General features: G+C 32.1%; 1 protein-coding gene and 1 long non-coding RNA gene across 3 annotated transcripts in view; one reads left to right on the plus strand and one right to left on the minus strand.

Moving 5' to 3' along the window:
- LOC123718725 (nostrin) overlaps positions 1-16,036 on the minus strand; it is a 38,656-nt gene extending 22,620 nt beyond the window's left edge. The window contains exon 1 of one of the 2 annotated variants that reach the window (XM_045675469.1): positions 15,821-16,036. Coding sequence is in view for 1 of the 2 variants with exons in the window: in XM_045675468.1 (XP_045531424.1) it covers positions 12,810-12,829 (20 nt within the window). In the remaining variant the exon portion in view is untranslated. Of the gene's footprint in view, positions 1-12,809; positions 12,882-15,820 lie in introns of those variants that run through there. The other variant, XM_045675468.1, reaches the window with a different exon arrangement.
- Positions 14,066-14,532, plus strand: LOC123718727. Its single transcript, XR_006755063.1, has 2 exons — positions 14,066-14,102; positions 14,306-14,532. It is a non-coding gene; the product is annotated as an uncharacterized LOC123718727 (long non-coding RNA).
- Positions 16,037-16,365: the final 329 nt, after the last annotated feature.

Consider the following 16,365-nt stretch of genomic DNA (forward strand, 5'->3'; position numbering starts at 1 on the left):
CATATTATACAACAAAGTGTCAATAAATAAATGTCTTTAAAAGTAATAAGGGTGTTTAAATTTATCCAAGTTACGTATGAAGTTTAAAAACAAAGTAGAAAAATAAAATTGTATCAAAGAGATGCTCTTTCCTGTCACTATTAATCATTTTGCTCTTGTTTAATCGCGTAATCAGGTCACAGTCACAACATAACCTCGTTAATTATGTTTTATTCAATGTTCATGAAACCTATTTTCAGGATTGTATCAGAACATACTTTTGTATGTAAATAAGAATTTTTAAAAACCAAGAAATCGATTTCGAATAGGGGTATATATATTTATATAGTTCTATAGTTAAAGCAGTAACCGAAACGGACACATGGCTACAACTTGTAGAGTTGAACTAAAATAATTGGCGATACAACCCAGGACAAGTAAGTCCTTACATTTATGTATCTGTCTATTAACCATTCTTCTTAAGACCAGCCTGTGCTTGATGCTGTCAATTTAATCCTCCAGCGTCAGATCCGTGATTCGAAGATACGACTAGGCTCTCAGGCTGAGCCACTTTTTTTACTTGGGGAAATGCATTGTACATACCGCGGCGCGACTCTTTGGTGCGGGAGGGTTATGTGGGACTCACATGCATACCCACTAAAAACCTAAGGCCCACCAACAATCGCCTCAGGCGGGATGCGGCAATAGCATAGCCTTATCAACTTCCCGACATGCCATGCGGCAGTTACGTCCACCTCTCCACGCCCATGAAGATACTTCACAAACCAACAATGAATGACGATGAATATTTAAAAATTTCGTCGTTTAACAATTATAAAGTCAAGTTTTTAATTTAATAATTTCACTTTCTTTTTGTTGTAATTATGCAAATTAACTATGCCTTTAATTAAATTAACTTTGGCCTATAACTTTCTAGTAAAACATCCATTAGATTTTAGTTAGTCTACCTATTACGTATTTCAAATGAGTAAAATTTATGCCGATGGGAAAGGTATGGGATGGGCCTAGGGGACGACTAGACTCATTCGAACCGAGAAAATGTACGCTACATCTATTATTATTGTCCCGCTATAAGCACCCTTGCAATTAGTCATATGATATAGCACTACGTTACGCTTCGATCCGTCTGGACGCACACACGTTATATAAACATTTGAAATTACAATAAAAATTATAGTATCGACTTAAAGCCAACAAACAACAACAAACTTTTCTTATTAATCGTATTGGCAAACACAAGTGACCTTCATGTAAGGACATGTGTATTACTAACTAATTTCCCTAGTTACATTACCTTCGCCAGTAATTAAAAATTAGCACTCGCCCTATAAACGTGAGTCAAATAAATGCCCCTGAAGTCGGTACCTACAAAAAATATAACCCGATACCACGTATATACTCAAGGTTGCGACGTAATTGCACTAGTGAAAGTTTTCATATCTACACTGTTAAGCGAAATTTACACAAGTCAACCTATAGCATAATACATACACGTGATTATCTTAGGTGATGCAACTGTCAATTAAACTATTGTTTCCTATATAGATTACAAACAGCCAACATAACCACCTAGTAGCTTATAGATCAAGATTGAAACAGAAATAAAAGTTCACGATACTATTATTATTTATCTATGATCAAGCGTATCCTTGACAGTGCTAGCGTAAGGTGTGTTTGTAACCAAGCCTACGCCTAGTTCAAATCAACCTTGTAATCATCAGATAAATACCAAAATATCGAAATTGTCAGTGTAAACTAGAGAAGGAGATAAGATCTATGATTCTTATGTCGATAAAACGTTTGGCCAAAGCAACTTTATTTGTGAAATGTGAGTATGTAAAAGATATTGGTGACCTCGATCATATTTTCTTTTCGTGTTCCCAATATGAGCGCACCTCCTTTCTGTATTCTTTACTATCCGATACTATGTTTCCGACTTAAATCTTCTGCCTTTTGCTTCATCCTTTATTGTATTATCTTCTTTCATAATCAATAATAGTAATATGTTTATGTACATATTTTGTTTTTAACTAGCTTATCCTTTTGTTTTCTTTTGATGTCTTTGTTTATTTTTTCTCGCGTGTAGATTCCCAACCTTTTACTTGAGACTGGCATAAAGTTAAAAACTATTGCCCTAATAAAACATAGTAAAAAAACCTATCATGTAGACACTAAAAACGTTAGGATAGTTTCAAAATGTGGAGTGTTGCAAACGCAGTATCGAAATGTGTTCTTAAATCAATTAAATCATTTTAGTGTTTACAATCACTCAAAATTGTCTATTATTTGTGCTTTTTATGCTTATAAGTAAGGATTAATAAATCAAAAGAAAACCCATTTATTTCTTTGCATTATACAACTCTTTCAACTCTATAATTTTGACAGGTTATAACGAAAATTGGCTAATTAGTATTTCCGTTTGCATAATATTTTTAATTCCTCATTTCTGGGTAATAAATCATTAACCACAGAAACTTTCACTTTAGTGTCTTTTGTGGATGCATTGTCTCTCTTACCACTAGATATATATAGCATCCACGCGAAGATAAGTAAATAGGGGTTTCTTCAATGGCCAATTAATAGAAGGAAGATACTTTTCTTACAATTAGCTTTTCTTTCATTTCGGGTTCGGGAATATACTACAGTCCATTTATTTTATATTTATTAAAAAAGTAGGCAAAATAGGGGTGTTTTTAAACCAGAGACAATGCAAAGATACGGAAGTGATGTTCATTTATCAGGATTCTTACATATCATTTATGTGCAATTCTGAGATGGATTGAAATGTTTGCAAAAAAAAGGCTTACGGTTAATTTATAAATAGTTAAATAATGGATGGTATCGACCATAAAAAAAATATCAAACTCAACACAGTTATTAACACCGAAAGGTAATATTATTTAGGTTGGTACTATATAAAAATATTTTAATGCATAATTAATAGACTATAATAATTAATACAGAAATTTAAAAAAAATATATTGTGAACTTACACAGATCACAAATAATTCTTCACTCCATAGGTCTTTGATCTTTACGATGTTTCAACGGTAACAGTATTAAAATGTCAAACTGGCATTTCATTTTTTTGTCCGGATTAAAAAAAATTAAAACGATAAAACTTGTCATTTAATTTTTTTACATTTAATTCAAATCAACTGAAGTAAGGGTTTATAATAAAGAAAGGTTCGGATTAAGGACTTTGAATTACTCTTATATGGCTCGCAACTGTACTATACTGTATATGTGGGATAATTTTATAACACACTACTATCCTACATCGTACATAAAGTAAAGTAAACGTAAAACATTTAAACTATTAAGTATTTTCAATATTTATCAGATGTCATTATTTTTAAATAAATGGTAGTCAATATCCCGATGAATACGATAATTTTGATCCATAATAACTTATATATGGCCCTAGTACTATAGCATGACCTGACTGTGAGCACTGGTTCGCCAGTCTCAAATCTGAAACTTAACTTTATAGTCAAAACGCTACAACATTGAAATTCGAACATTATTTTATATTTTTCTTCATTGTAAATTCGCAACATAATCAGCCACAAAACAATTCATTAAACAATATAATGCTAATATTGGTTATGGTATAGAATCGGTTGTCTTTTGTTATTCTAACCTCAATAAACACCTGATTGTTAGTACCACATGATACCTTTACATTCACTTCTTCTAAAGCTTTTCGAACCTTTGACTGTGTCAAGCATTTAATTAATCAGTGAACGAATGAATAGTGCTAACAGCTATTAAGCCTATCTAATGGATAATTTGTCGACCGATTGTTACGACGATAAATATAAAACCTCAATTTAATGGAACAAGTTTGATTTTGTAATAGCTTAGAAAGATAGTTGTTCTGACCGACAATTGACTTCAATAGAAAGGTCGTAGTAATTTAATCAGCGGTGTTGTCCTAATGTGAAATACTGATGCGCAATGTAGCTGACTGTTTGCTAATGCTAACGAGAGTGAAGGTCGATTACCGATTTGCTTAACAGTTTAACATATATATTAACGTCATATTACTTTATGTTCAATTGTTGCTTGATGGAGACAATTGTTAGATACGTATGTGGGATCTAATACATCTATCTCATAGAATATTGTCCTTTAAAGATAAATAAAATTTCATAATATATTTCAATTGATATATATAAAACCGATGTCCTAAACCTAACTATTGTAAAAAATATACACAAAGACGTGTAAAACAATACGGTGAGTGTATGGCGAGTGCGTAACTAATGTCCTATCCGATTAAAATTTTAAGTTTTGATACCAGTTCATATCATATTGGCGTTAGAAAGTGGAACTTGCATTATATTATAAAGTCAATTACCGGGAATTACTATTATTTTTACAGAGTAGCTCTGCTGCTGTTGCTTAACTATTTGCTTAGTTTGTAACTGGGATAACTCGGCTTCGTTTTGGCTGTTCGCTATGGTCCTGAGCTAGGGAGAAACAATACTAACGTATACAAAGGGCAGGGAATACTTGATAGTTGAGAAATAAGTGTCTTCTTCATGCATGAATGCCCCGTTGGATTAATAAGTAGAGCAATAACTTAGTAGCCATACATTTGATACGTTAGCAATGTGAGCCTTGGAAAATGGCCTCCATTACATCCAATTTCTCTAAAGGTGATAATCATGGAAAGTGGTTCAGTGACATGATACACGTTATCCCGCGGTTAGAGTAACTGTGTGTACCAGTTGACAAAAACCATCATCTAACACTATAAATGGGGGCAGTAAAATGAGTTCGATGAACTAATTCGAGATTTCGTTTAACACCTAACGTAAAACATGGATGCACGCAAGTGTTGGGTACCGTTTCTTGAGCCTGTCATCGTAATAACAACATTTGGTTTATGTTACACACGTTTATATCATAAATACTAGGCTGTCTAAGAACGCAATAAAGAACCAAATACAGGGATTATTTTGTATCATGGGCATTTTCATAAGGCTATTTCCCAAAAATTATATAAAACATACAGAGGACTGATCCTAGGAGTTACGAATAATACATTATATAAAAAAAAGCATGAACACATATTCTATTATTTTAGTTTAAAATCCATGAATTTGTACATAAAAATATAACTAATTTAGTGAAGATAAGACTCTTACGATCATTTTTGTATGTCCAGACAGGTCCAACATTATAGCTTCTAAATTGTACTAGAGTAAAATCTTAAGTTGGAGTGATAAATGCCACAAGAGAAACAGTGTTGTATATAAACAATATTGTTTTTGATTTAGTATGAGGGCGGATAGCGGATACAACTCCTAATCTATCGTATCGAAGGTAAACATAATAAATATATATATTATTATATAAATCCAAACCTGTCCGAATTAAAATTAGAATATTGGTAATATTATTATTTAATACATTTTTATAATATTAAAAAGTTTGTACCAATTTTTACTCGTGTCTACCTACCGTAACTACATTGACATAACATAGTTCACCATCTGCAGTTATGAGGTCGTGTACACAGATTAACTGAATACAGCTAACACAATAACTTCCTGAGTGCGGTAACAATAGTCCAAATGTAGACTATAGACAATGGACTGTCGGTGATTGTCGATACGACATGCTGGAAACACTTAGTTAATTTAAAAACTAAATCTTTTACGCTATAGCCAACCACTCAATATTTCTAAACATATCTACTATGTTTACTCTTCTCATACACAATCTCATCTTATCCCCCTAATTATCCCGTCCCCGCGTCATCCAAAGCATTGATTCCACCCGCACCAGGCCATCTCTCTACCTTGTGGGGGCTGTCCAACGCTTCGCTGACTGGACCTCGGCCGTTCGAAGACTTTTTTGCCTCTTCGGTCATCCGTTCTTCGGGCCCTAGAGAGTGCACTAGCCCCCACACTATCCATTTGACATTTTAGATGCTTGACTTAATTAATACATCCTACATAACACTTACAATTTTTATTAAACGGTTGCACAAGAAGAATACTTTCCGTTTCAGTATAGGACAGATTGTGACGATGTTGCTTAAGATTGTTAGTAAATGTATAAAGTTTTGAATGCATAGTTAACATTTTTATTTTAAGAAAGCGGTTGAAGATGTATTCGAAAAAAATGACGTCATATGACGTCATTTATCTGAATAAAACCGTGTGATTAGACTCTATTAAGTGTTTAGAATAATATCGTTATTGGTTCACCTATTCTGTTTTATAAGTATTACAAGGACAGTGGTAACGCAGGATGACCATAAGTACATCAGACGCCCTTAAAAATTATACATCATATAAGAATTCTTGGCGGAAGCGGAAAATTAGTCAATTTAATTTATTGCTTATGAGTACCATAAAACATTAACGTCACGAATGAACAGAGTAAAATATAAAACCGTAAAGAGATCGTTAAGAGTTTTTTCGTAAATATTATAATAAACCCAAATACATATTTTTATGGACGAATCTAAACAAAATGTAAACAAAAATAAAACCTACTTTTATTCATGTTAGGTATAAAAGAATAGATAATCCAAAATATTTTATATTAAAAATATAAACGCACGCGTAATACATTAGAAAGGTAGGAGAAATCATACGCAATTTATTTGCAATAAACGTTCCTCAATTTAATGCGATACAACCGGCAAGAAATTACTAGATACCAGATATTACAGTCATATTGAACTATTTTACTGGCTACTAATAAGGTAACGTTAGTGACAGTCACTTAAGTTCCCGATTGTAAGAAATGAAATGCGACTTCACGCTATACTACATTGTATAAAGTCAGAATTCCTTATTCTTTAGAGCTACACTCATTTAACTGAGACACTGATTGTTCATCACAGCGTCAACACATTTTGTCAGAGAGACGAATGAAAACTTAAGTTATAAAACGCACTCGCAAGTCCTCTGGCGACATGCCTTTACAGTTCAAATCATTGACAGTGGTATATTTAAAATACGTATACTAACACGGTAACTGACTTTCTTCATGACTTTCATAACAGCTATTAATATATTTTGTTGCATTAGAACTCATACAAGCTAGAATTCTGTATTGACACAATGTTATACAAGAAAGTCACATGTCGAAGTTATTCAATTACTGCCTTGAATACATATTATATATGTATATAATATGTATACTAGCTGCCCCCGCGAACTTCGTTTCTCCTTAATGTGACTTTAGTTAGCCTTAATACCGTGACACGAAAGAATAATTTCACTGTATTATCGTCACTATAATTTGAATTTGATTTACACTTCGGTCTAAGTAACATGTGGTTGGCTATGCTAACACCAAAAATTCAAAAAGTAGAAATAATTGATTTTTACGGTATTTCGTTTACTACATAATAAATTTAATTTATACTTTAGCCTCAATAACACGTGGTAATAATGATATTGAATTGTAGCTTATATGACACGTTTGTCGGTTTACCATAGCAGTGCCACCTATTGATTACTTACTCAATCTAGTCGAAAAGTATCGACATCTGTTAGAATCTTTTGGAGTTAACAGATAATTGTGACTGTCAATTAATTATAGACAAATAATTTGCAATAAAATAAAATTGCGACTATAATTAAAGATCTAAGCTATCCTATCTCTTAAGTTGGACCAGACTGCTCACGGTGTGCCAATTTAATTTAAAATCGGTTAAGTAGTTTAGGAGTCCATCGCGGACAAATATTGTGACAGGAGATTTAAGATTAAGTACCACATCTTCGCCGCCTCGTTCTAACTTTGGAGCAACTTCACTAAGATATCAATTAATATGGTAAGTTATCTCTTTGTTATAGTAGCGTAATATTTTAAGAACCGTTTAGGTCTAAAACTGTATTACATTGTTCTAAATTCAATAGATCGTTAGTGTATACATAAATAGACATACGACAGTTTTAAGTAAATGTTAATCTTATAACAAATCGAGTAACACTTCAAGGCTCTATGGGTTTCGGGCACTTCATATGATGTTTCATTAATTATTTGTCTTTACTTATTGCATTGCCTTCTCTGGATGGTACACGTCATCAATTTTTGCGTCTTAAGGCATACCGGTTTCCTCGCCATATTTTCATTAAACAACGCAGCACTCCAATTGGAGATAATTTCAATTGTAAAAAATGAAATTATCTAATAAATATTAATGAAACATCATATATATTCTATTGAGATTATAAATTCAAATTGCGAATAATGAATGCATTAATCAAGTCTTGCGATCTCATTATCTAATTCTTATCAATTGAAGACCTAAGTATCTAGTCACTTTCTACAATAGCATTGCACGATTGTCATTTACTACTTCCGGAATTAACATAAATTACACCCGATGTTATCTATGTCAGAAGATATAGCGTCGTGACGTAAATTATGTTATAATATTAATTATTATGTTATAACTTTCACGTACACTATCACGTTTAGTGACTCTATTGTATCAAAGGCGTAACTACTATTTATTTCGATAAAATATTGTTAATATATAAGTATATCTTAAACAATTGTACAATTACCCCATGTTGGGTAAGTGAAAATACGTCATTGATAATACATATTTACATAATTTGTTAGGAGACTTATATTCAATAGTGCTAAATCTATACTAAATTTATAAAGAGATAAAGTCTGGATTGACAGAAGCTATTTTTTTACCAATAGAAAACAATGTCATTTGAAAGTGTCATAAAGCTATACAATCAGAAAAATGAAACCAAACGTCTGTAACGGAAAACGATTCCGCTCATAATCTTTTAAATGCCACTTAGAAGCGATCAGTAGGCTAGGGATTAATAAATACCAGCGATCATTATCATGTACTGACATTTAATTAATACTATATTAGTATGTAAAATCACTTTTATGGAATGTAGAACAGTATTTATAATTATATACAGTACTTATCTACTTGGTCCAACAAACGGTTTAACTTATGTAACTATAAATTTATAAAGCAAAAAAGCTATTAGGTCAAAGCTATCATTTTATTGTGTAGGCAATAACGTTGAGTTGAGAATAATAAGTAATATATGTTTTCGTATTGTGGTATATTATTTAGATAATCCACGCGACCGAACGTATTCGAAATACTGGACGTTCTAAGAAGTACGAAGGACTGGTATTTAGAAGTAGTATGACTTAAGTCTACGATATAAGACTTAAGTAATACTACTACGTTTCGCTGTTTAAATCTGTATTCTTTTTAGAAACCGAAACAATGATTGTGAACCCCACTATACTCCTTGGCAACGCTTATACACTGAGCGAAGCGACAGCATAATTCCCGTAAAGTACATTACTATGTTTTCCCTGATACCTTTATTTTGTCTTAATATTGTTTTTACAGTTTTAGTAAATATAAAACGATTAATTTATGAGAAATTTTAAATTTACAACGCAGTTGTTACCTAATGTTATCGGGTTTGTTCACTGATATTTTAATCGATGAAATTTCTTATTAATCAACTTTGTACCTCGGTTGTGTAAACCGATTGAAGCATAGGTAATTAAAATCCATTCTTGCAAATGAATAATAATTTTTTTCCTATTGCAAAGGATTTGTCAGCATTTGATCGTAAACAATGCATAATGTATTCGTTATCACGAAATAAATACCGCTACATGGTTACAAGATTTAAGGAGACGAAAAAACCCGTATATTAGGGATTAAAACGAGTGTATATCATCCCTTGAATACCGATCCTTATTTCGGGTTGATGCCTATGACACCCACAAATAACGTGACTTTAAATTGGTAAAATAATTATCAAAAATGCTAAATCTATATTTAGCATTTTTGAATTATACTCTCCCGACAAAATATGTAAATATTATTGAATAATTGCAACTTAAAATTAAACGAATCTGTAGGTTGATACTAGGTATTGGTCGCGGTTGTGTAACCAAAATATCTTAACTCTCAATCTGAATTTATAAGCATCTAAAATAGTAAATTCAGCGTCCATTCGGATATCACGTAGTTATTAATATAAGGAAGCCTAAGATCCATGTCCTGTTGACAGGACGGAAACCATATGTTGTAAGAACCAAATGCTGTCGCTTCGAACGCGTTTTGTAGCGATAGAATGACACTCGCTTCACATAATTAATTTAAGATTACGCCTATAGCGAAAAAATTACCTATGTTTTATTCCAAATAAACATTACATTAATTTATTAAATTCTTTCATAAAATTGTATAGCTCAAGTAAGGTCATCGACTTTTAAATAACTTTCCGAAGAGTATTTAGGACAAAAACACAAACTGTCTCATAACAAATATTCATAGTTTGTTCAGTTGCGTCTTAGCGTTGCATCAGGCGTGAAGTTAAAAAATACCACCACATTTACATAATTGTCACCTCGTTACAATATGCCGTGTGATTGTTAATGTTCTTCGTTCTAGATGTACTTGTAAAAATAATAAATACTGCTGGTCTACTTACCGCCAATACTTACTAGGATAAAATTAAATACGTTTTGATTCAAGTCACACCTGGAGTTAAATCTCGACTTTGAATGTTACCCTAACCATATACAGGTTACATTTTGTATGCACCTACAAGGCGTACATATTAGTAATATTAAATGTAAATTATAGAATTTGTTATGCTCTTAAGTAATCAATTATTATTTCACCGGCTATCAAAAACAGAACGACCCAGGATATTTGATTATCAATATAATAATTAGTACAGTATAACTCATGAGGCTTCATATAACATCATCGCTTGAAAGATAAGTTAAGAAAGCAGTGATTACACAGATTCTCCCTAAGTATATATATATGTACTTGCTATTTAATAGGAGAGAAACACTGACTTTTATTAAAAAAAAGCGGCCAAGGTAAACGTGTGAGTAATATTGTCGGAAGTTCTTAAATATCACCGTTCACTAAAAAATAATCACGTATTTGAATATTGTATTGGAATATCTAATAACTTAAAAAATACATTTATTACATTGGTTAATATTGTATTTTCTATCTCTATCTTAATTTGCTATGAAATCGGTAGATATATCGGAAAATATAATTTCAATAGCATAAGTATATCAAATTAGCATGCATATCTTAGAAATCCGTCGTCAACTACTCTGCCCGAATTGCACCGTTTAGTCAGATAAGTTAAATGTACCTTTGGACATTAATGGATGCTCTTAATACGGGTTCAAAATTTCTCAAGGTGCAGATAGTTAATTAGCGCAAATAAGTATTGAAATTGTATTCGTAAATCGGACGTACCTCTACATAGTAGCAGCTTAACATAATATCACGTCACGTCACATATATACGTCACGTGCTTACTCAAATAACTCTATCTAGCAATGAAATTCATATGTTATCATTTTACACTTTTCACACCTTCATACGGAGTTTCTTGTCCATTCTACTGCATATGAAACTAACTTTTGGAAAGGGAAATTTAAAAACTTTTGGCCTCTTATTCTTCTTCCAGTAGTGACAGTAATACCTATCCCGACGTTTTCCAGGCCAAAACATATCTGAGCTAATATCGCAGCCTTAGGATCACGCAGAACAAAAACTTATGATTTACGAATTTGTTGTAGTAGGAAGGGCGCTGCGCTGCACCTTTGTTTTCTTTGCAAAAATAACTAAAATCTGCCTGTATATTATGTAGCACTCGACATGTTCGTGATAAATCGTGTTGCTCAGGTTTGGCAACATTTAAAATCTCGGTATGAAAATAGTAGTCTTATTTATACCCACATTATATTGAAGTATTTTAATGAAAACAGTGCATTTTAATTTTATGCCATTAATGCCAACGCGGTGCCAGACCGTGAGTCTTCGTTTAAAAATACCTTGTATCGTTTTACTACACCTAAAGTGTATCACAATAATGAGATTCTCAAACAAGTTATTTTATTTTATAGACGATTGTACTGTTAACTTGAGTGAATTAATTAAACTTGAGTAACTTGAGTGAAGAATGAGACAGTGTGAGTTTTTTTGGGATTCAATGCCGTGGTATGTCGATAAGGTTTGTAAGATTTCATGTTTTAATTAAAAAAACTTTTTCTTTCTTTGCCTTTTATGTATTTGTCTCTTGATAATTTTTCATTATAGGCCTGTGCCGATTTGTGACACCGATTTTTTGTGTCTTAGACGTTTCCACGTTCTTTATATGATTATTTTTTAATTGGGCAATTAGAAACAATTGATGTAGAGCCGGGGTTCCAACAAACGACCTCAGGGTTAATCGCACGCCATAGATATTACTCATCTTTGCTGTATATATAGACATACATGTTAACTAATCTTTGATATTTTTCTTATATAATACAAGAAAAAGATAATTTGTTCTTAAGCATCGCATATATGATTAAAAACTGTAATTGCAGTCAGTCGCATTAATTACAACGTTTTCTAAGCAGAAATGCCAATATAGCCAACAAGAGACGACCATAAACAGAGATGTACAAGAAACGAAATGCCCGGTTGAATTTCTCATACTCTTTTTACATCTATTTATCCTTAAGGATCGTTGCTATCGTTAAAATGCCGATTTTATGGTGTATTCTTGTAAGGTTAGCATATCCATGTTTTTGAAATTAAATTGGATTCCCAGCTTCAACAAAGCCAAAACCAATTGTTTACTAAAGACATTAATTCAATAATATTCAAATCGATTTAAAGTTTCGTGCGACGCTTACGTCATCTCCTCCTATCGTGTTTGTCTGCAAGTTTTCTATTCTTTCCCTCTAATTGCAGTGATATAATTGTGTCAACGTAATTTAATTATGTATAGAAAATCACATACCGTTTCAGCATATTTGGCATTTCGATTACACTTTTGAATTCTTGCAGTTATTTTCTTTAGTGACTACAATATACTGTTGGCAGACTTTTCCACATTTATCTTAGTTTTTATCAATGACAGATTCTCAGCACTATCGCGCTTCTAATCTAAGAACAACACGTCAATCATACAGAGATGGTACTTTGGTACTTATCTTCAGCTGTTGATAACAGCACTTTCATTTCTGCGTGGCGTGCTCTAGCAAGTGTTCGCTATTTTATGGCTATTATTATATTGTACTTTCATTCGTTTTAGAAATATCAGCTCTCACGCCTCCCAGCCCAGCCTATGTTAAAATTGTCTACTTTTAAGCACGATTCACTCTCGAAATAAATATTTTAAAGGTTTGAAACGCAACATTTGCTATTTTTTTTAATTCATGTAGATTAAACGTGGTAAGGTATTCTATATACATAGTATGGCCTTATTTTTGTTTTGAAATATTAATAAATATTACAGATAGCGGTTGTAAATGTCTTTCAACAAATTTTATTTTGAATACAGTTATCATAAAAATACACCTATCTTCACGAAAAGGACAACTGGGGCAAATCAATTGGTAAAACATAAATAAACTCAAGCTACTACAAGCAGGCGTAAAAAATTAAATTAATATCAGCAATATCAAAACTATCAACTCTTTTTTCACAACAAACTAGATCAGAGATTTTTTATTAAATTACTATTTTGTTTATTTACGTCACAGTATATAGGATTATTAATTGGGTTATAGTATTTAGGAATGTTTTAGTTAATGTGACACCGATTTAGGTTTTATAAGCGAGTTATATTTTTTTATTGTAAATGAGTGGAAATAAACAGTTTCTCGCCCAGAGCGTACCAGCCTTTAAGGAAGTTACATGATGTTATGCTCCTTTCCTCAAGGCCCTATCTCCTAAATCATATCGATTCATTAATGTCCCAACTGCCAGCTGGTTCCTTGATAAGAAACAGATCAACAAAATATTCCAAACTATAGGATCATAAAGAGGTAGTTTAATATTATTTTTATTGTAATAAAAAAATATTTATTAATATTGAGACAATTAAGGTCAACTTTCATTAAATTATCGATCTTTAATGTATTGTTAATACGCTTTAATTATTATTGAGTAATCCATTAAAATCGTTCAACGAATTACTAGGCAAAGTGTCACAGATATGTTTGCGGTGACATTTGACATCTGTCAGAATTCAACACCCATTTTTACAAAAATCCTGTAGATAGGCGTGACCCGCTATCGAATCGAAATGGTAAGTATTTCATACTCACGTTTGGTCATCTAACAACACAATACGACTGGGGATATCGTAATGCTGGTCACAATTCTTATTTGCGAAATAAGAAGTCTGTTGAGTAATATAACGTTTAACGTGGCAAACATCTAAACCAATTTGACATTAAATTATTACTTAAATATATGTTAAAAATTACATTATATTTCTAATGTTTGCAGATAGTTTCCGACAATTCAATACTTCATTGCATTGAAATTGCGTCTTTAAGTCTGCATCAAGGTTTATTTTACAATGGACAAAATCAGTCATGGCTCGCCGTAATCCTTAAGACAAGGAACCTACTTTTGGGTTGGTAAGCCTTTCTACATAAACATTAAGGAGATATTTATGTTTAGCTAATGTTGTAACGTTTTTCACTACCCAACCGAATAAAAATTAAATTTTATGTCTCGAATCATTTTCATATATGAAGATTAAATGTGTCGTTACCTTGTACACTACAACTACAACTAGCCATCATTTACTGAGCGTAAATAACCGCTTATACATGAACGAATAGCGGGTGTAGCCCTATTCACATAAACACAACGTAATTCGTAGTAATTACTCAACTACACATATGTCCTTATTTATGACTAAGTAAACTTTACTACCTATAAGTAATGTAATATTGTCCTCTTAACATTACCCATTACTCAGAGAGAAAATAAGAGTGTAAGGTGTTGGTTGGTGTTGTGTGAAAGACGTAAAATGAACATAAAAATGATTACATTAAAGAAAATTAATCCAATTTCAAAAACAGACAGGTTAAGTGATACTATTTGCTATTTATAGATGTTATATATACATTTCATCGAACTTAAATATTATACATATAAGTACAAAGTGATACTATGACCTCCTATTTTTAAGTGCATAAGTTAAAAAGCAATAGTTTCCCCATAGTGAGTTCTAATTTCTAAACTTTTTTTATAAACCCAAGAATATATACAAAATCAATTTCCATCGTAAAACTTTTTATTTGTTAAGCTATATTTAACATCACTTGTTTTAAGAATATAGGTACAATCGTTAATAATAAACACAAAACACCTTTGTAGCTTTAACCACTAACGTCACTACGTTCATTAAGTTCCACTGAACTGGGTTTGAATTCCCGCAAAAAAATTTGCTTTTAGTTGCAAAGCATGGCCTCAGCCATCCAATTAGGATATCGAATATCAACGATTTATATTTAAATACACTTACAATTAATAAAAATATCGAGTCTCATTTGACCTTGTTTCGAAGACAGGTCATTTTTTTTTACAAATTAAAACATTTCATATAATTAGCGTTGCTCTAATTTTTAATTAATTACTTTCGCCGTTTACGAACTCATTCCACTGAATGTGCTCTAATCCCCTCTCGTCTTCGTATAACTCACTTAAAATTAGACATTATTATTAAACTTATTGCATAAATGTGTTAATCTTATACCATTAAACTATTATGAGTTACTTACATAAGATTGTGAGTTTTATACAGAGGAAATGCGTTTTAATATTAGTAAAGACACACATTTCACACTGACACTACACACAATCAAATATAACCGTTAAACTATTAAAATGCCGATAGCATTTAAAGAGTATGGAAAAAAAATAACAAAACACGCTGTTAAAATTTTAAACAGGGCAATGTCATTACAAAATAACAGAAAGCAATTAAAATATTTTGAATTGTCTACTTACGTAAGTGTAATGCTGTTTACGACGGTATTAAAAATTCACTCACAACGTATGTTCCTATATTGTACAAACTATTTCACTTTGTTTTCTCTGGAGGAAAACTGTCGGTTAGCATGTGTGACGGTTTATAATGGACGAGGAACACAACCAGCTGGGTGCGGTGTGACGGCGCGACTGTGGTTATGTGGTTTGTCGGTTCCGACCGACATCGCCTATGGCGTTTCTCATTGCGTTGGTCCGTTCGCTGACGGAGTCTCACTACTAGCGCCCGCGCAGGGGAGTTGCCCGATTCGACTCGCCTGTTATGTTACCGACACTAAATACTGTTTAGTACTTAGGACAATACACAGCTACCAATTGTACATTTTAAGACTTCTTTATAACAACGATTTATTTAGCAGGCTTGTCACGTATACATCATTTTGTAAATTAAGCCATAATCGCCTTTTTAAAATCGAAATTAAATCTTATTTAAAAGAAATAGATTTTTTTCCTCTTATTATTTCGAATTGAATATGAGTAGTATAAATGGGTTATGTATTTTACGT

The sequence above is a fragment of the Pieris brassicae genome, chromosome Z (genome assembly GCF_905147105.1).
Source record: "Pieris brassicae chromosome Z, ilPieBrab1.1, whole genome shotgun sequence".
Classification (NCBI taxonomy): Eukaryota; Metazoa; Arthropoda; class Insecta; order Lepidoptera; family Pieridae; genus Pieris; species Pieris brassicae.